Source organism: Coffea arabica, chromosome 2e, assembly GCF_036785885.1.
Source record: "Coffea arabica cultivar ET-39 chromosome 2e, Coffea Arabica ET-39 HiFi, whole genome shotgun sequence".
NCBI classification, from domain to species: Eukaryota; Viridiplantae; Streptophyta; class Magnoliopsida; order Gentianales; family Rubiaceae; genus Coffea; species Coffea arabica.
In genome coordinates this window covers 65,081,311-65,103,091 of record NC_092313.1, presented here as the reverse complement: position 1 = coordinate 65,103,091, position 21,781 = coordinate 65,081,311, and the positions used below count along the sequence as shown (strand labels likewise).

The 21,781-nt window shown below is 33.7% G+C and overlaps 1 protein-coding gene across 3 annotated transcripts; it reads left to right on the top strand.

The window, feature by feature from the left end:
* The first annotated feature begins 9,725 nt into the window (after nt 1-9,725).
* On the top strand, nt 9,726-16,616 carry LOC113732661 (protein NDL1). 3 transcript variants are annotated; one of them, XM_027258580.2, is made up of 11 exons: nt 9,730-10,156; nt 10,354-10,453; nt 11,146-11,243; nt 11,412-11,500; nt 11,685-11,745; nt 11,820-11,906; nt 12,428-12,505; nt 12,581-12,637; nt 14,199-14,254; nt 14,827-14,962; nt 16,075-16,616. In XM_027258580.2, exons 1-11 carry the CDS (start codon nt 10,094-10,096, stop codon nt 16,312-16,314), a joined length of 1,065 nt encoding a protein of 354 aa, XP_027114381.1. In that variant the 5' UTR covers nt 9,730-10,093; the 3' UTR covers nt 16,315-16,616. The 3 variants fall into 3 exon arrangements, with proteins under 3 accessions (XP_071936798.1, XP_027114381.1, XP_027114382.1); XM_072080697.1 differs by lacking the exon at nt 11,820-11,906 and having other exon boundaries at nt 9,726-10,156; XM_027258581.2 differs by lacking the exon at nt 10,354-10,453.
* Nucleotides 16,617-21,781: the final 5,165 nt, after the last annotated feature.

Below are 21,781 nucleotides of genomic sequence, written 5' to 3'. Positions count from 1 at the left end.
TTGAGAATTTTCAAAGCTGAAAATGATATTCAGTTTATTTCTCAAAAAATTAGACCTTGTATGTGCTATAATTGTCCCTGTGAAAGTTACATTTTGTGGCTGTTTATATGTTGCATACTGTATCCTTAATTAAATCGTGTATTTGGTAGAAGGGTAGACTCTGAGAGATTAATTTTAGGAGACTGCAGTGTATATTTGATGTGACAGTCTCTTTTATTAGAGTCAAATGGAGTCATACTTTGTCCTCCATATCTGGATATTCTTTTGCGTGAAGGTTTACGTGTGGATTAGTAGGAAGAAGGCATTCGTGGAAAGAATTGGCAAACTTTATTAATCTATGATCTGATAAGTTTCAGTATATGAGTACGTAAATAAGATAAGATCTTTTTGAAACGCTTTATGAAAAAGGTAATCACTGCATATCGTACTTTCCTTTAATGACAAAAAAGTGTTTTCTGCCCGGTTCTTTTGTTATAAGGTATATCTAATAGTTGCTGTTAACATTCCATTTCATTACTTTGATTCGTTTATTACATTTTGTGCCTTTGCAAAAAAGTTGATTAGACTCGTATATTGACTAGACTTCAACAGATCAAAGGTGATTGTAAAGTTCTGCAATTGTTTAAATCTAACAAAAGGGTATGATGATCATGGAGCTTGGTATAGCTTTTCTAATAGGTGAGACAACGCTCGCCAGTTAACAATCAACACCTTATTGGTCTTGCTCACATGCCACTTCTGGACTCTTAGATTTAGTAAAAGGAGGTACTTAGCTTTTGACAGGAGGAGTGTTTGGAAAGCAGTATTATATTTTTACAATTGGAGTTTATCTCTATTGATGTCAAAGTATTGATATGTTAATGTTCATTGGTATTTCATACATATAGTCATATTCATACGTACAGTGCAGTCCTGAGGAAGTTCGATGCTCCATTGATGGCTGTTGAGTCAATCGAGAACCACAACCAAGGTGAAAAACTTGGTATTTATATTCAAAATTTCCTTCATTCATGCACTCTGCCTGTCAATTCACATCTTCTCCCCAACCTTAGATATACAGACGCGTCTAGAAAGGTAAGAAGGCTGTCAGGGTTTGCATAATGTCCCATCATATCTTTTAAAAGTGCTGTGGTCGATTTTGATTTCAGTGTCGAAGCCTTGTCTTATTCATCTAGGGATATGTTTTATCCAATAAATGGACAGAATGGTGCTGTTCTAGATTACTGCTAATCTCACTTGCCTCAACTGGTAAATCATGAACTTTGCAATAATGCAGATTTTGTAAGCTCATTTGCTTCCTTCTAATACTATAGTAGCCGTCATCTTTAAGCACGTACTTTTGTCCATTGATCATTGTGCTTTCTAGGGTTATTCAATTGTTGTCCCTGTGTTGCTGCAGCAGAGAGCTTGAAGATTGTCTTGTCATTGCACTAGGATGCTTCATGCTGGTATAAAGCTTTCATCCTTCATTTTGCATTTTCTGAGTAATGTTTGTGACATTGCCTCATCTTTCAACCATCCTGAGAATTTGAGCGTGCAATTATCATTGACCCGATACGACTGTATAGCTGGATATGGGGTTGTTATCTTGCATACCATTAACATGCTAGCATTAACTATTGCAACAGAAGTTAGTCTTGAAAATTCCCCGGCATTAGCAAGGAGATAAATTGCCTGGTGAACGTGCCAAGTCGGCAAGTTCCAGCAGAATTTTGCCGGGTCAAGGGCTTTTGCGGTTGCAGGTGGAGAGAGTAATTTGCAAACCCTGATCAGGCCACGGTTGATGTTGTCTAGATCTAGAGCAGAATGCAAATTTCAGGATTTCTTGTTTTTTCAGCAAAAGCCAGGCCAAATCAACTGCACCCCATTAGTTTTACGTAGATTGGCAATAACAGACTGATTGTAGAGTGTCTGTATGCAAGCAGCATATTCAGATTACAGGACAAAATCATCAAGAAATCATGGCACATAGCTAACTTTGATACTCCAAAAACTTCTTGTGGATTCATGTAATGTTGCAAGGTCTAGTCACAGCACATAGCTAAGTTTTGTTCTGTGTCTGCCAGTCTTCTATTCTTTATCTGTTCATGTTGCACTTGTTGACCAACAGAAACAGAAATGAGGAAGGGTATTTGTATATCATATTATACAAAGCTTTGCTTTTCTTCTCTCCATTTCCTCTTGCATCACCTTCTTGCTGTCTCTTTTCTATTAAAGCATTAAAAAGAAGACAATAAAAAAAAAATACTGAAGAGGAAAATAATTTTCCTTGAAAGTACGGCGAGGGCATTATAGTCATTTCATACAACCAAAGGTGGCAAAGTGTACTCTGGCAAACCTAGAGGGGAGTTATTTACAGTTATCACAAGTCTGAGGGTGGTTTATCCAATTATTTGTCACTCTTACTGGGAAGCACAGGCGGAAACACAGTGCCCCTTCCTGCAATCCCAAGAATTCCAAAAATCTCAGTTTGCCCCTCCAAGGACTATAAAATTGTTGTCTGGATTATGAATTTTTGTATTAAAATAGGTTTTGATTGAATACTTGCCCTAAATTTGAAAATATGGCATGCACCAGACCTGAAATTTTTATTTACAAATATAGATTTTCACCTTAAACAACTATTTTGTTATTGAGTATATGGGACTTCAACCTTAAGAAAAAAACATTTTTGCCACACATTGGATGTTTGGCCCCCAATTGGAAAACCTACTAGTCACGTTGTTCCTGGGAAGCACCCTAGTTCCCTATTCAGATCAAGCAGCTTATATGAAGCTATGGGACCTAAATTTTCCAGCTTTGTTTTGTTTGGATAGAGTATTAATTGAAATATTATTTGTTATAATTACAGTAGTATTTTTATTGTGATGTGATGTACGTGAGATAAAAAAATGATTGAAAAAATATAAAAAATAAATTAAAAATATGTTTATAATATAAACAAAATATTATTTAAAAATTTTAGGTATCGAAACACTTAAGAATTCCATCAAGTGGTACTTTTGTACTTGACTCTTGCTAGACCAATTTTGTGACCAGACATCTTTATTCGCCATGTCTGCCATTAAATGGAAGCACAAGTTTTCAGGTCGTGCAATGAGTGAACCTTTCTATTTCCTTTTTTTCCTTCTTGTTACGGTGTCATCTCTAAACAAATGTAGCCAACTAAAATATTTGTTTCAAAGGGTTAATCTAATTAAGAAAGACCCTAGGTGTTACTCTTTTGAAAAAGTGAAGTTAAATCAGAAAAACATTGACAAACGAAAGGACAATAATGATGATGATAATTGGGTTCAGTCTCCGTTGGTTATCCGTGATTCTATTGGATCGTCTCCTTTAAATATGTTAGAGTAGGAGTAGGAGAGATGTAAATGATGATAATTGATAAAAAAAAAAAAAACGAAGGACAATAATGGACGTGACTTTGTGGTATTTAAATGTAAATCAAGTGTAATAGCCGTGCAGTACTCATTGAATAGTAACTAGAAACATCCAATTTTTATGCTTCTTGGAGAAAAATTCCCAATAAGCCAGAAAAATCCATTTTTTTATGCCTTTTCAAGAAAAATCCAATTCTTAGACCTCTTCAATTATATCTTTGGAAGAGTGCTTAGGCTTGATAAAAATGAACTCATAAATAAAGTTGATAAACTAATAAAACTCCATGCAATGTAGAGCATTTTTACTTTATATATATATATATATATATATATATATATATATATATATATATATATATATATATATGTAATGTAAGATTACAATCGTTACAATCGAAACCAGTGAGATGAATACAACTGAATTACATCTAAAGAATTAATAAAAAATACAACTAACTCAAACAAAACAAGAAACTCATACAATGGTAGGAAGAAAAACTCGTATACATCGGGGGAAGTAGCAATCTTCATAATGGGATTAGGACCTCACAAATTCCAGTTCAAATCAGTTTACCCCTAAGATGTAAATAAAGTAAAGGTATGGTGTAAACGAATCTTAACATAATATAAATAAGCAGGAATTTGTGAAAGAAAATGATCATCCTGCTCTCAACTGGCCTGAACTGAACAGGAACTTGTGAGGCTCGTGATCCTTCGTCGCGACCCTCCCGAGTTGGGGTAAACAGCTAAGCTGGATTAATTTATTCTTTTGAGTTCTTTCGAACTTGAACTCCGACCATTTCTGTAGTTGTACAAAATGTGGTAAGCTCAATGCCTCAATCACATGCACATGTGATGCTGATTGACAGCTCTTTTATCCTCAATCCAATGATTGCTTTGCATCTTGAGTTGCCACTGCCTAATCTCTTTTCATGACTATCCGCAATTCTAGCCATCAATTTTTAACTACAACTAGCAATTTCTCTTAATTAATTATAGAGGATGAAATACATCTGCCCCCTCAAACTAAAAAACACGGTTTAATAAGTAGGTTTAAGCCTGTTTCATCATATTTTCAATGCAACCCTTTTTTTTTTTCTTTTGGTTTTGACAAAAACAAAAAAAGAGACTGTTTTTAGCGCTCGCCTTAGAAGCTAGTTTAGCAATTGTTCGTGAATTAAATGATATATCATTTTCTTTTTGGAGTATATCATTTAATTGTTACAAAAAATGAAAGTCAATCTTGATTTATCGATCTAACATACAAGGGGCGTGCATCCAACTGGAAATTAAGTCGAGAAAGTATCTAAATGTAAAGGAGATTTTTTTTTTTTTGTTAAATATTTGGGGAAGTTGTGAAGGGTAAAGTAGAGGGGTATAGGGATGGCAATGGGGGTGGGTGACCGCGGGGGGCTAATGGGGAGGGGGGGGGGAATTCCCTCCGCTTAGAAACGGGGCGGGGGACGGGGGAGTGTACCCCCGCTACCCGTTACCCGCTTTAAAAAAATAAATATATAAAATATATATGTATATAATTATATATATAATAATATATAATTTAATTAGTTACAAACTTATGATAATGATATTATTAGTTATATGTATTATATAATGTCTATTAGTATATATAATATAATTGATATTATTAATTATACTAATAATTATATATGTGTACTAATACAAATTATTAATTGGTTATATTAAATTTACTAATATATTTATACTAAATCCCTAATTACACTTAATACAATAACATTTTTTTCTTTAAAAAAGCACAAGCACAATAATGAATTAGTGATTGTATTTGTGCCAAAAGTGTAAACTTGACTACTTTAGTTATATTTATTTCATCATGTTGAATTGTATTCAAATAATTTTTATTTGATTGTTTTTATAAGTTTCAATTGTAAAATTACAATGAATAATAATTTGATGATGTGTTGATATTTTAGTACTTGATTATTTGCTAAAATTTAACAATAATAAAATTATATAACAAATTTTTATTAGCCCCGCGCGAACACCCGCGGGGGAAGCGGGACGGGGCGGGGGACGGGGGACGGGGGATGGGGCGGGGGTGGGAGGAGTTTGTAGGTAGCGGGGCAGGGGATGGGGGAGGGGTCCCCCGCCCCATCCCTAAGAGGGGATATGCAATGAGATAATTAATGTGAATATATGCATTTAAATGATAAATTACGTGTAAATTAGGTGCACAGTTGGGTCCATATTACAAGAATCCTATTCATAGAACACAGTTGTCCAAATGCTATGACTGAAATTTGCCATCATACACGAATCTTAAAATGATCAATTGTAAGGACATTGATTAAAGAAAAGGTTTAGACACAATAGAGCCTTAAACATGCTTTATAATACTTCCATTTTGTAATATGGCTGAAATTCTCGTCAAGATTTTGTTGGTATATGTTCCGTTTTATAATACTCCTCAGACCCACTTTGATAATTTTGGTTTTTTTCTCGTATAGTTAAAAAAAATTAGTTTATTTTGTTGGAAAAATAAAATCTAGTATAATGTTTTTCTAAAATATCCTTACATTAATGTTAGGAGTATCACTAATCACTACACCTTTACATAAATTACAACAGTTATAATAATTGTATATTGCACCATTCAAAACATATATCAAAGCAATTATTAGTGAAAAAGTTAACTAGTATATTAAATGATGTAGACTATACTTATTATATTAAATTTGGGTATTTTAGAGAAGTTAAAAGTCAATTATATTTTTCAATTGGAAGGTAAACTATAATTTGAGATAGATGAAAAAAGAAAACAAGACTATCAAAATGGGATGAAGCGAATAGATAAAATCTCCGCAAAGAATTTTTTTTTTTGGGTACTTGTACCAGTACATTAGTACTCCTTTCATTGCATCAAAAGAACAAAGAAATCAAACAGTTGCGCAAGGGAATCAATGTACTTTTCATAATTAGGCGCATAAAAGCGCTGATTTCTCCGCAATCATTGTTGAAAACGCGCTTTCCTTCTTGCGCGTTAGACAAAATATTCTTAGCCAAGTAGATGAAAATAGATACTATTTATTTAAGAATTATGTTTGAGCCACTTTTGTCAATAAATTAGCAAAGATTTCATAAGAAGAAAAAGCAAATTGGAGGCAGCTCAATCTATGATACGATAGATTGTCTAAAACCCTCCATCTGAGTATGTGAAATTCAACTTTAATCCCATTTGGAGCATTTCTTTTTATTTTTTTTTCTTATAGTAAGGGAATGATGGGATTTAAGAAATGAAAACATGAAAGGTGGAAATTGAACTGAAGACCTTTAGTTCTTGGAGGCTGAAGGCCCTCAACCCTGTTTGTATTGTAAATTATTTGAGATATTTTTACTATAGCACTTTTTGTGATGTAATGTATGTGAGATAAAAAGGTAATTTGGAAGATAAAAAGGTGTGCTGGAAATTGTAATGATGATGTAAGCAAATAAATTTTGGCAAATAATCCTCTATCCAAACAAACCTATCTCGGCTCATCGGAGTATTTTGTCTCTCACAATAACATTTAATACAAGTTAACAACAAACAACTTTTGATTGAGGGAAAATTTGCTAGAAAGGGCATGCTACAATGCAAAATTAATCGATAAAATGCAGTTTTTACCTATTAACATTTTGTGTACTAGTATACAGCATATTTTGTACACAAAATACTATATTGTCATGGCTTACAAAAATTAATAGGTGAAAATTTTGTCATCGTCGCTAATTATGCTTTGAAGCACTCATTTCAGTAATTTTACCTTAATTATCTGTTGAATTTAAGGTAGTATTCAAGATAAAATGCCCTATAGAGATATACAAGGGATCCTCTATCACGAACCATTAAACAATCCCATATCCCAATATCTTATTATTGATTCTCATTAGAAAACATTAAACCATGATATGTTCTTTTTAGTTTTTTTTTTTTTACATTTTCTTTAGTAAAAATCATGGTATATTTTTTCTGCATTTTTTCTTTTTTTTGAATACAGAAAGTAAAAACCAAGATGCAGACAATTGTTACTTTTTTTTTTTTTAACGGCAACGATAACATTTTTATAACTTAATCTACAGGGAGGGGAGCATAAAGAGGCTGTGTAAATGAGATTTTTTTTTTTTAAAATGGTAACGATAACATATCTATAACATAATCTACAGGGAGAGGGGAGTCTAAAGAGGATGTGTATAAGGGTTTTTTTTTTAAATGACAATGATAAAATTTCTATAATTTAATCTACAGGGAGGGGAGTTTAAAGAGATTGTGTATAAGGGGCTAGTAGAGGCCAAAGAAGTTGTGTATATGGGGGGGTTTTTTTTTTTTTTTTAAATACAACCTAAAGAGATTGTGTATAAGGGTTTTTTTTGAAACAACAACAACAACATTTTTATAATCTAATCCATAGGGAGGGGAGTCTAAAGAGACTGTATATAAGAAACTAGTAGAGCCTAAAGAGACTGTGTATAAGAGTTTTTTTTTTTTTTTTTTTTAATGGCAATGACAATATTTCTATAACCTAATCTATAGGGAAGGGAGTATAAAGAGATTGTGTATAAGGTTTTTTTTTTTTTTAAACCTAATCTACAGGGAGGGAAGGTTAAAGAGACTGTGTATAAGGGATTGGTAAGTATAAGAACCTATAGGTCAAAGGGGTGCTCTTTCATCTTAGGTTTTTTTTTTTTTTAACGGCAATAATAGCATTTCTATTATATAACCTAATCTTTTTTTTTTTTAAAGGCAACGATAGCATTTCTATTCTATAACCTAATCTACAGGGAGGAGAGTCTAAAGAGATTGCGTATAAAGGGTTAGTAGATATAAAAATCTGACAAAATCAAAGGGATTCCTTTCTAATGGTACAATTGTTTTTTTGTGGTTAGACAATTGTTACTTGTTGGGATAGGGCTGCAAACGAGTCGAGCCGAGTCGAGCTTTGAGCTAATCGAGCCGAGCCTTGACTAAATTTTATCAAGCTCGAGCTCGAGCTCGAGCTCGACGAGCTGGCAATTTTCGAGCTCGAGCTCGACTCGAATCAAGTCGAGCCGAGCTCGAGCTCGAAAAAAATAAAAAAAATTATTTTATTTTTTTAAAAAATAAATAAAATAATATTTTTTTCTGAATAAATAATAAAATATTAAGGATATATCCGTAATTTCACTATGAAAATAAAAAATAAAAAAAAATATATATATAATATACGTAATTTTATTATTAAATAAAAATAAAAAAAAAATATATATATATATATACTCAAGCTTGCGAGCCGGCTCGCGAGCTAACGAGCTTAATATTCTGAGCTCGAGTTCGAGCTCGAGTTTGACTCGAGCTGGCTCGAGCTCGACTCGAGCTCGATTAATGTCGAGCTCGACTCGAGCTCGACTCGAGCCGCTCGCGAGCGGCTCGATTCGTTTGCAGCCCTAGTTGGGACAGCAATTTAATGATAGCAACTATACTCTAATTTCCATATTCTGGACGGGACAAAAAGTGTTCTCTCATCTTGCTGTTTCCAGATGGGCTGCCAGGCTGTATGATGAGAAACTGTTTGGCATTCCATCAAAATTCATCAAAATGCTTTCTTACCCATGTGAGGCCCATCAGATTTTGGGGAATTTTGGGCCCACAATTTTCTCTCTTTGTCGAAAGTAACCCACCACAAGACGGCACCGTTTCCCCATTTGCTTGACCGCCGTATTGGAAAACAGCATCATTTTTAATAAATAGCTTTGAACATTTTGTGAGGCTCATTAGTGTTGATAAATGTTTGTTCACATATAATCTTGGACATAATTTATTTATTAGAGATTTATGTTTGACAAAAGTTTTAAAATAATTAACTTTAACTGAATGAGTTTTTGGATAGAACTCGACCAATGGACCTATGTTAATTTTTGCTAATAGTTCAAAATAAATTTGATCAAAATGCATGAGTTGGCTTAATGTGTGGGATTCTGCTCGCATTGCTATGTTGTTGCCGACTCTATATTTCTGATGATTTTTAGAAATATAATAGACGCTGTAGTTTTAAAAGTCATGAACGTATAAAACTTTCTTGATCGTTATTTATGTCGTTTGGGATATTAATTATTATAAAAATGTCTAAATCGGAGCAGATTTTAAATTTTCATAAAAGTGTCTACAGATCAAGGTAAAAATATCTAAAATATAAGATTGAAGAATAAAAAGATAGGACAATGATTCATTTGGAATAAAATAGCTGCTAATGAAAGCCAAAGTATATGTTTAGACTTGTAATTAATCTCCTTTTTTTTTTTGTTTTGATTTGAGGGACTTGTAATTAATCTTGACTCTTGTTATCTTATCCCAAGATCAAAGTAAAAAAGAAATCACTCCTAAAAACAAGAACAAAGCATTCAAACAGTTGACTGTAAAGGGATAAACTTGTCAATAGAATCCATATAAAGCAAGCCTGCTGCTGCTGTAAACTGCACTTTTCTTGTTTCTTCAGTGTCATTTCACAATTCAAAATCTAACAGAGAAACAGACAAAAACACCCAAACAAACACTCACATTGGTACCCAAAACAGAAATACAGAGAAAAAAAAAGCATTGCATTTTGTCAGTTTTGTACATTTCTTGTTAAATTTGAAGTGTGAGTTTGTAATTGCAACTGAAGCTGCTGCAGTATTGTTGTTCTTGTGATTGTGGATTTGTCCCACAGAAAGATTAACTAATGGGGGTCTCAAGCGATTCAGTGGCCGTTGATATTGATAATTTGGCACCTCCTGCAGGGAAGGTAACCAACTTAACATCCTGAACTGAATCATCCCTCCAACCCCTTAATTTCGTCTTGTTCTTTAATGCGCGTAAATGGGTTCTTTTCTGTTTTCTTGAATATTGACTTGTAGTTAGAGTTTTATGTTATTGCAGAATCTTGAAAAGATAATTGATGGGTTTTGGAATAATTTCTGCTTTGGTACTTTAACATTGCAGGAAGTTTGTGTAAAAACTAGCAAAGGTTTAATCTCAGTTTTCATCTGTGGGGATCAACAAAAGCCTGCTTTAGTAACGTACCCAGATGTTGCTCTCAATTGTATGTAGCATTTCTTGAATATGTTTCTATGTTGATATCATGAGTTTATCTTTCTTGCATTTTCTTTTTGGCTTCTTTTTGGGGTAAAAATGAGTTTCTTGTAAAAAGCTACAATGACATCTTGTTTTGTCCTAGATTTTGCGCTTTGATAGGTAGTGATTTTTGTAGTTTGGTAGCTGATTTTTAATTCATTGAAACGTAATGTCTGCATAAGACTAGTCTACAGCCTCATCAGCCTCTGTTCAAAAGTTGTTCCTGACCTTTTTGGATTTTTCAGTTGATTTCTCATTGCCAGTCCTGCATTTCATATTGGAAGGGAGGAACTGGGATACCCCCTTTGTGAAATTTTAATTAAAGTCATTAATCATGTAAAATTAAAGCTGCTTATTGCTTTTCCTGCATTTTAGGCCCTTACCAGTAAATGCTGATAACCTAAGCTCCAATTCCAGTATGCTCCAACCCTACAAAATAGGCGAGTGTGCTACCATTGGTGCAAATTGAATGGAATTGGAATAAGAATTTTCCCTACTACATTTTTGTAGTAGTGTGAATTTACTTGAATTTGGGATAATGACTACTTGGTTAGATATTCATAGAAAGTATATTAGTGGTGTCTATTAGTCTTTACTACCTATTCTAATTTATAATTTGTAAAAAGATGTTCTTAAATTACTTGTGGCAATTTTTTTCAGTTATGTCTTGTTTTCGGGGTCTCTTCTTTTGCCAAGAAGCTGCTTCTATGTTGCTTCACAATTTCTGCATCTACCACATAGACGCCCCCGGGCACGAGGTCAGTAACATTTCAATTTTACTCCGGAATGAAACCTCTTCTGTTCTTGCTAATTGTTGTTATGAATACGTTTATATGAGTTCCTAGTGGCACAGTTATTCATTCGCACTTCAAAATGGTTTTCAGTGTGACTAATGCATTCTTGCATTTTTTTAAGAGCTTGTGCAGTTAGGAGCAGATGCGATTTCTGTAAATGTGCCTTTGCTTAGTGTACATGACCTTGCAGACCAGGTTGCAGAGGTGGTTGATTTCTTTGGGTATGTTACCCATTGCCCGTTCTTTTAAGATGTTAGAGATTTAACCTCAATGGCAGCTCATGGAGGAAAAAAGATTTCTTGTGTTGCATTACTGGATCAGTGTAAATTAATAGGAGCTGCTTGTCCACCTGCTACCACACACCAATTGTTGCATCCTAAGTAATTCTAAACCTGCAATATGCAGATTGGAGAAAGTCTTCTGCATGGGAGTGACTGCTGGTGCCTACATTTTGACACTCTTTGCAGTAAGTTTGCATGCTAGCTTCTCTCTTTTGTGCAGTACAGCTTACTCTTGATGCTGAAGCATTATAACTGACAGATGAAATATGAAGAACGGGTAGCTGCTTTGATTCTTGTCTCCCCATTATGCAGAGAACCGTCATGGACTGAGTGGATATATAATAAGGTACTTAAAATTTTAACATCAAGAATATGATAGTAATGAGACAAGAGAGTTCTATGTGGTAGCAGCACTTTATAGCTGATTAAAAAATTGAACAAAAAAGGAAAAATGTAAACATTTTTTTTTGTAGGCACCAGAATAAGTCAAAACCTTTTGCACAGGTATTCAATCAATTGTGCATCTTGAGATCTAACAAGACATTGAAGATAAGAAGAAAAGTATTGAAGGAACGGCAAAATGACACTAACATGACTTCATAATCAGCACTAAGTGCATTGTGTGAAGGAATTCATTTTCTTCTCTTCATATATCATACTCTATGTAAAATTTCAGTTATCACCTTTATAGATCGTTCACTTTGGCAGTTCTAACTGCAACTAATTAGCAGATCGCCAGTATTCCGATTTGAAAGTAGCAACCTGATCTGTCATCGGATTTTCATCCCTAGAACTAGACTGAGGAGCATTTATCTTTGGATCACTTGCTGCTTAATAAATGATGCAGTGATAAACCTACTCATGCAGATTTTGTTGAACTTGTTATACTTCTACGGAATGTGTGGTCTACTAAAGGAGTGTCTTCTGCTGCGCTACTTCAGTAAGGTATCCTTGTCACCATAGTTTATTAAGTCACATGCATTGATCTCAGTCACCAGAATATCTGTACATGTTCTCCAGGAACTAAGACGTGGCATGCATGGAGCAGAGTCAGATACAATATATTATTGCCGAAGGGTAAGGAAATCTCAACTCTGACCTAGAGTTTTAATGATTTCTTTTCTAGATGATGAATAACATAATCTCTAGGTCTTTAAAAAATCAGAAAGTAAGTTACCAGATTGTAATGTGCAGCTGTTTTATATATCCATTGTATTTATCAGGGAAGAACTATGATTTTGCAGTTGGGATAGTGAAGCGTGTGGAAACATGCATTGGAGAGGAAATCTGTCATTTTGAAAATAATATTTGGTCTGTTGTGTGGGAGAAGGGTGAGGGAAGGATATATTGGCCTAAGCTAGTTTTTATGAGGGTTTATTATGACATCGGAGCTGTTCTCCAAAACTCTTGGAGGTCCTTATGTCTGCCTTCAGAATATATGCCTTTAGGATGGTAGGGAGATAAGTTGCAGCATAAAGTAAGTTTTTAAGTCTGGTAATAACCTCAAGTAGAATGTTGACAATTCGAAAGAGTGTGAATTCCTTTTCCATCAGTTATGAACATCTGATGGCCCTTTTGCTCATTGAAATGTTGAGTTGTCTGAGGCAAGAAAAGTACACCCTTCCTACATGCAACTGTGTTTTACATTGATATGGAGGTTGAGCCAGCACAGATTTATTTTGTGGATGTGTGTGCATTTCATCAGGTTATAGGTACTTGAACAACTCTATATTTGATGTAAACCACAGGACCATGTTAGTCTAGTTTAGTCAAGTGTCCAAGGGTTATGATAGGAAAATAGGATGCTGAAGTGCAATGATTGAGAATGTGTCTTCTTTATAGCTTGTTCTCAAGGTCTAGTATGAAACATCTCTCTGATGCAGGGATTGAACAGATTAATTGGCTGAGAGGGCTTCGGGAAATGAGGTGCAACTAACCTTGTTCTGCCAATACATGATACCAAGGGGCAAGAATAATGGATGTAACTCTTAAGCTGCTGAACAGAGATGAACTGTAACCCCAATGTCGTAAAGTTTAGTCTATTCATGTGAAGGGTATTAAAAATTTTACTCGTATTAACTTCCTTGAGACATGCAAAAGAAAAGTAATTACTTTATCAATTCCTTTGATTTTGTATATTATGCTCAACCAAGTTTTAGTCAACCGCTGATCAGTAGATTTAGGTGAGCAGCTTAGCACATAAAATCTTCAAAGTGAGCAACTTAGCACATAAAATCTTCAATCTTAATCATTCTCACAAAAACACAGGGACTTGTGGGAAAGTCACAGAGAAGAATCTCAGGTTGTTCTCCAATATGTTTTCATATTGCTCAGTACTCAGTGTAATATTATACTCATATAATTCAGAAGCGTATCATCGCCGAGCCTTACTAAATTCATGAGATTGACCATGAAAAGGAAATATTATAGATTTGACTGCCATCAAGGAGTAGAAAATCAGAAAATACATGAAATATCATGCAGAATCCAGATCTAAGTCAACTGATCGCCAAACATACTATTGATGACCTGTTCTGCACTTTTCCTTATTTTCTTTAAGGAGCTTATTTTACTTTCTGAATTTCATTCTGGTTTCATTCTGAAATTTGAAAAGTTCTCCTTTATCTACTATCTGCAGTTACTGGATGAAAGGCAAAGTTCAAACGTCTTGCGGTTTCTTCGAGCAATTAATGAGTAAAGCTCTCATTTTACTATTCTTTGCATCATCCAATTGAAAAAGGAAAAAAAAACCCTGAAATTTTAAACTTTCTAGAATGGCCTAACTCATGTCTCTGTCATTAGGATTCACCTTTTATTACCGCCTTTTTTGTTACCATACTGACTGTTTATCGTGGGAGAACATTTATTTTTATCATCACCTATAATGAGACTATCATGGTGTTTCATGGTTGTTTATGTATGATGATGTAAAGTGCACCATTTTGTGTCGATGGAAGCAGATGATTTCACTTAAAAGGAGATGACCTCTATTATGATAGTCAAAATTGGAGCTTATTTCCAACTCCTGTATTTATTAAGTTCTTTAGAGAGGATGATAAGCGTATTTTACAAAAGCTCTTAAATTATTCGGCTCATGGATTTAGTGTGTGGAAGTTCTATGGTGCATTTTAACTTAGTGTGACTTTCAGTACTGTATGTTGCATGTACTGTAGAAGGTTTTATTAGATGTCAAAGTTAGTCGCATATGTCAAGAGTGTTGAACTGCAAGCTAACATTTCCTTTCAAATTTTGGCTGGGATTGGTAGGAGGCATGACTTAACAGAAGGCTTACAGAAGCTGAAATGCAAGACCCTTATTTTTGTTGGTGAGAGGAGCCCATTCCATGCTGATTCTATACATATGAATACCATGATGAACAAGAACACTTGTGCCCTTGTTGAGGTAACGCGACATCATTTCCACATTCTTGAATTTTCATTGTGGTAAAATATGTTGCAGAATGGATCTTTCCATGCTTATTTGAAATGGTTGTAACTGTTTTCCAATTATCCCTGGTATGCATCAAGCAAAGCTAGGGATATGAAGAAGCCACTTGCCAGTGTTGATGCTTAACCCGAAAAATGGTAAACTTATATAATTTGGTATTTCCACCGAAAAGTCTATGAAATTGTTAATTAAGAAGGAACATGAAAGAGTAGTTGGAGGGATAAGGGCAGCTACATGGACATTATGGTTGCAAGGACGTTTGTGGGCTTCACAACAGATAAAAGTTAGAAAGAAAAGCAAACAAATAGTGGTGCATTTATTATTTCTTTCCGTGGTTGAAAGGTTAAAGATGAAAATCTTGAGAACAATATCCATGTTTGGTACCAGTGGAGTTGCACCACATAAAACCATGCAGTACATTTGAGTAGCAGATTCTGAAAAAATAGCTTATGTTGAAAAAATATCTTATGTTGCATGAAAAAATAAATTTGAATACCCAATTTCCACGGAACCCTGATCCAATAATGAAGTTGTCAAAATCAATCTGTGTATGGAGTAGAGGGTTAAGAAGGATAGGAATTGGCATAAGCTATTTTGAGACTTGTCACGTGTTTTTTATGTTGTGATGCATGGCACAAAATTTCTACTTTAATTCCCGTATTCAGTTGTAGTTCAATTTCACATCAACTACTTGGTTCTGCATTAAGAAGTTGTCTTTATTCTCTATGTATTTGTTATGATTGCTAACTATCTAGTAGTACTATTCCTTTTGTCACTATGAAGCTGAAGTCTCACTTAGAGCAATTAAGTTAACAAAAAATGCATACACACTAAAAACATCAATCTGCACGCAAGCTCTCATGGCTGTAGTTGGTCTTGGAATTGGAAAATTTTCAGCTTGCCAATGCAGACAAGGAAGATTAACTTGTACTCCTCCTTCCTTCCTATTTGGTTTTCTTGTTCTAACTTATCTCTCCTGTTTCTTTCTCATGACGTTCTAATACTTTGTTATGCATTATTTAGCATATCAATTTGGACCCGTAACTGATGATCTTCATGCATAGCAGGTTGAATCATGTGGATCACTCGTGACCGAGGAACTTCCTTATGCAATGGTGGTTCCCATGGAGTTCTTTTTGATGGGATTTGGTTTCTACAACAAAACTCCATTTACCTCCACAGGAAGTAGCCAAGAACTCAGCAAAAACCCTTCAAGACATTGGTGCATTGCCCCGGAGCTGCTCTCTTCCGAGAGTCTAGGTGTTAAGCTTAAACCGATCAAAACCCGACCAACTCATAAAACCTGAGGTGGAAATGTCTTTATGCCATAAAGCTCCATTGTATGTTATCATGCCAAAATGTGATTAGCTGCTCTGGAATCTTAATCATGCACATAAATTGTACATGTAAAAGGCTTTCCACTCTGATGGCATTTTCATTGCCCCAGGATTTGTTTAGGTAGGAAATTTTGGTCTGCAGTGGTTAGGTGCCTGTAATCCTTCTAAGATAGGATATTTCAGCACTCTGGGAGCTGGGGGATGTCGCTACAAATTCATTTTGTACACTAAGATGAAGCAGTATAAATTTCTATAATACTCGAAATATGATAGCTGGTTTTGCTTCCCCCCCTCTCCCCCTTCTCTCTCTTCTGGTTAAAACTAAACATTTTCCATTAATTATTTATGGATGATATCTATCAAACATGAAATTGAGCTATTTTGCTCTACTTATTGATCAGTATAACAAATGTAAATTAGAAATCTGTTCTCAAGAATCAGTTGTTGCTTCAGTAGTTATTATTCTGGGTTAAAGATTAATGACATTAGAGGAAACTTCGCAAAATAAAAAAAAAAAATGCATTTCAAGCCTCAAGAAGAAGTTTAAAAAAAAATGGCAAGAAGATAAACTAAGAAATATCAATGTAATGCTCTTGGAGAGATTCAAGGAGCTGACAAAGATAATTAATATCATTTGATGTCTTGTAGCTCAATTATTCGCATTGCTCGTACGTTTGGTATTCGTCATTTTCATGTTGCCGTAACATGAAATTTCTTACTTGATTTTGATTTTTCTTGCTTTTGCTGCATATAGTGATAAAAGAAAAAGCTAAAAATGCCCTTTTTTTTTCTCTTCAGAAATTTCCTTCTCACTAATATTTCTGCTGAATTTTGAAGTCTCACAATAGCCTTGCCATTAGAATTGGATCCTTTTTTTTTTTTTTTTTTTTTTTTAAGTGCTTTCTTCAGCATTGTTTTCTCCATTTTGGCTATAAAATTAAGAATTTCTGCCAAGTGGCTGTAAGACTTGAAAATTACCAAGAAAACTGTCTAACAAATTTCAGCAGGCCTTGCTCAACTTTCATGAAAGCATTAGGTTAGTTAACGCCAAACTTAATTCGTGAAATTCTTTGTCTTGAACATTATAAAACATCAAAGAAGAACATTAAAATCGTAAAATTCTACGCGACCGCAATTTGTATATTTACTTCTCTGACACCACTTGGAATTGAGTTTTTTTTTTTTTCAAAATGGAAGTACCAACCACATCATAGAGTAATTCATTCTCATTATTCTTTCCAACAAAACAATTTTCTTTTATTTTTCTTTTTTAATTGATTAATTTATCTTTTGGATGTGGTAGTTTTTGCTTGGTGGTCCATTTATTTTGTTGGTGTGAAAGATGTTCGCTTGCAAACTCCAACTAAAAAGTTGATGTAGATGCTTACAACACTTCAAATAGGAAATGCTATTAATTTTCAGCTCAATCGTAGCTGCTTGGGAATGTCTCCATCACAACCACAATAATCTGCTAAAATGGTCCCTGAGGAAAGGAAAAGGCCAAGCAAATTTAAAGGTGACAGTGAAATTTATCCTCAAGCTGTACTGTATTGGTATTTTTCAGCCTCATAAATCTTGCAATCTACTATGTCATCATCTGCCACAATAGCAATCTTCTTACTATCATGTCTGGTGTGAGAAAAAGATGGTTTGAAAAATTATTCACATGTACCTGACAAGAGTCTATATATAATGGAGTAACACGATAGAAGAAACAAAACGTTGATGGACAATTAATTTGACTACCCTCTTTGCCTAGGAAGATGATTACATGATCTTGACCACCTGGACTAGGCCCTTAAATTCATGAGTCATAACCTTCGAGAAAATTGTATCCCTTTGATGTTTGGATAATCTTGAGACTTTTTGCAAAAGCATCAACCATAAATAACTCTTTTCTTTTATTGAAAAAGAAAATCAACATGGCTGTAAGTAAAGGGGATGATAGTGGCTAAGGTACGGTTTCAAAATATAAAGATTTTACGTTCAAATTCCTCTTCTTCTTCTCAGTTCATTTCTAGTGATTGGATTTCTATGTTTATTTTAATAGGAAATAAAATATTCAAACGCGGGGGACTTAATTTTATCAACGACAATGAAAAATGTGAACTCCCAAGTATTTATGCATTGGAACTTCAAGGGAGCAAATATGTCATGGTTACAAGAGTCTATTCATTGCGCATAGACTTTAGGGGCATCATTACATAACCGTCGAGGTGAAGTTGGGGTCTAAAAGATTAAATGGAATAGTGCATAGACAAAATCAATCTCTTATGAATTACAAGATACTCCCTTAATTATTAAGAATTAAGGTATCTAGCATTCAAAGGGAAGTAGATTACTCAAGAATTTTATGCCTCTTAATTTATTGAATCAGATATTGAATAAAGAATTAAGAAAATTGAAATAAACTAAAGATGTAATCCATGAAAAAAATTCTTAATAATAACTACTAGAAAAAAGTTTTAAAAAAGAGGATGACTTAATAACTACTGTTTACAAAGGAATTTGTTAATTTTAGTAAGGCTTATGTGATGTTATAGTAAGTTGTTACAAATCTCGAAAAAAAAAAGTTCTTACAAGTCTCATAAGTGATTTTCTTACAATTTTGTTTAGCTACATTAGGTAGTACTTTTTATTATTGGGCTGCGCTGTTAGATAGTACACTTTGAGCATTTGAATGACTCTTCATTTCTTGTCAAAATAAAAAAGCTAAACCATAAAATGCTTAATGAATATGATAATTCTTTTAAAAGAAAAAAAACTTTCATGGGTATGTTGTCACCTTCCACCAGCATGGAGAAGACCAAAAGAAAAAACAGCAACAACAATAATGAAAAATAAAAAGCGTTGCAATAGCAGTCCTTCATCTTCATAAGTAAAGAATTTTCCTAGGTTCAAATACTATGGGAAGACCCAAAACATATTTACTACCCTTCAAGGAAATTTTCAAAAAATAGTCTCTTAATATATTCTTTCCTTTTTTTTCTTTTACACATAATTAGTCAATATATTCTTTAATTGAATAAAGAAAATTGTACTTACCTAATATGCATCCATTTTATTAACCTGAGGTACATGGTAATATGAAAGCTATTTATAGTCAATTCTTTTTACCAAATTATAAATAAAAGTGCAAAAATACATACCTTGTCTACAAGTAAGCAGCAAAACTTGGAGCTTTGATGATAATCTCGACCTATTTTAGAAATAAACCAAGTACAAAGTGTTGGGATCCAATCACGGAATACACGGCTACTATTGAGATATTAAGTACACAATAATTTAAAAAGAATCAAACCATAGGTATGAAAGATAAATGACACACAAGATTTAATATGATTCGATTCCATCATTGAGATTACATTTATGGAGTGAAACTCGTTCTTTATTATGAAATAGGAATACAATTTGAACTCAAAGCTAATCCTTGTATACCATTTTTTATTTTCTAAGAACTCTCTCTCACCCCATGTATAAGATTACATATTGCTCTTGTGTGCCACTTTATAGTATGCCAATTTTCACCTATTTATAAGTTACATTACTTGACCAACATTCAAATAATAACAGGAAATAACTGCTAATTCCTAAATTGGTTCATAATAGGAAATAATTCTTAATTCCTAAACTCATATAAATAGAAAATTCCTTAGTTACTACTTTAAGTAACTAAAACTAATTAGAAAACTAGTTAAACAAAAAACCTATTTAAAAGAAACTGAACCAATTTCTTAACAAATCTCTACCTTAGCGAATATTCCTTTAGCAATAATTTGCCTTTAACTACCAAATAGTATGGTATCGAACTACACATCCGAATCAATATAGTTCTGACACCCAATTGATTCAATCGGTAAATGAACATGTGTAGTTACTCCGAACTAATCTCCTGTTGACTCGCGCAAAAATGTCTCAATTCACCATTTCTCTTCGTACGATTTTTTCTTACTACCACTTACAACTCAGGATCCCATTCAATTAGCACTATTTCCAACCATTGGGGCAATCAAGTGGTAAATCATCATATTTCTTTCCATCATCAGGATTATTTCGCCATGTGTGGTTTTCAAGACTCCACCTGCAATGTAAACTCGTAGCTGTCAGAGTTTTTTAACATTTGAAAATTAGATTCCTTTGTTTTTTCATAACACATGGTACACCACATAAAGAACATAATCCAAATCTAAAAACCATTTCGGATGAAATATAAACCGTTGGAGTTGTAAGAAAGTCTCCACTGATTCACGTTTAGAGATCAACGTTGGACTCTAACTTTTTCTTGACTCTTGAATCACTTGGTTAAATTCACCGTCAAGTGTCTCCATATTTTTCGCCTTCCCATCTTTCACCATCAATGTTTCTTGTCAAACCATTGAAACAAGGATATCAACTATTGAATTGTTGAATTAGTAATAGTTACCAATCCATTTTATTTCAATAGTCAACCGGGACCCAATCATGAATCTCGCTCTGATACTACTTTGTTGGGATCCAAGCACGGAATACACACCTATTAAGATATCAAGCACACAATAATTTAATGAGAAGCAAATCACAAGTATAAAAGATAAACGTCACACAAAATTTAATGTGGTTCACCTCCATCATTGAGTCTATATCCACGGAAAGAAACTTGTTCTTTATTATGAGAGGAAAACCTATACAAGAATACAATTTGAATTCAAATCCAACTCTTGTCTACTATTTCTCATTTTTCAAGAACCCTCTCTCATTCCATATCTAAGGTTACATATCGTCCTTATGTGTCACTTTATAGCATGCCAACCCCCACCTATTTATAAGTTACATTACTTGGCCAACATCCAAATAATAACAGAAAATAACTACTAATTCCTAAACTGGTTCATAATAGAAAATAACTCTTAATTTCTAAACTCATACAAATAGAAAATTTCTTAACTACTATTTCAAATAACTAAAATCAATTAAAAAACTAGTTACTTCTATACAAAACAAGAAACTTGTTTAAAAAAAATTTAACCAATTTCCTAACACAAAGCAATCAGATTAATAAATTTTTTTGAAAATCATATTTAATTTATAATACGAGTCAAACAAAAATGTTCAACAAACGAAATTTTGTCCATTTAAAATCACAAAATTGAGAATAGCAAACCAACTCAGTGCGTGTAACAATAAAGCCATATAACTGTGCCAATACATGCCTAATTGATGAAGCCTCAAATGCAAAGCAATAAGGAAAGGGAAAAAAAAACTAAAGCAAGAAGAAAAAGAAAGAGCAATAGTTGGACATGCTTAAATAACTCTAGTAATGGCGAGAGTTATTAACTTCATTCATCAGCAGATGGCAGACAAAATTTCTAAAAACCCAAGTAGCATTTAATGATCAAACCTCAAAAAGGGGCAACATAGAGATTTCGCTGCAACTCTAAGTATTAACACCTTATACCAA

Bases quoted from the DNA above. Each gene is read 5' to 3' on its own strand.
- LOC113732661 (XM_027258580.2), top strand. From the start codon at position 10,094: ATGGGGGTCTCAAGCGATTCAGTGGCCGTTGATATTGATAATTTGGCA. The intron at 11,746-11,819 runs GTAAGTTTGCAT...TATAACTGACAG, and splicing joins ACATTTTGACACTCTTTGCA to ATGAAATATGAAGAACGGGT. The intron at 12,638-14,198 runs GTAAGGAAATCT...TACTATCTGCAG, and splicing joins CAATATATTATTGCCGAAGG to TTACTGGATGAAAGGCAAAG.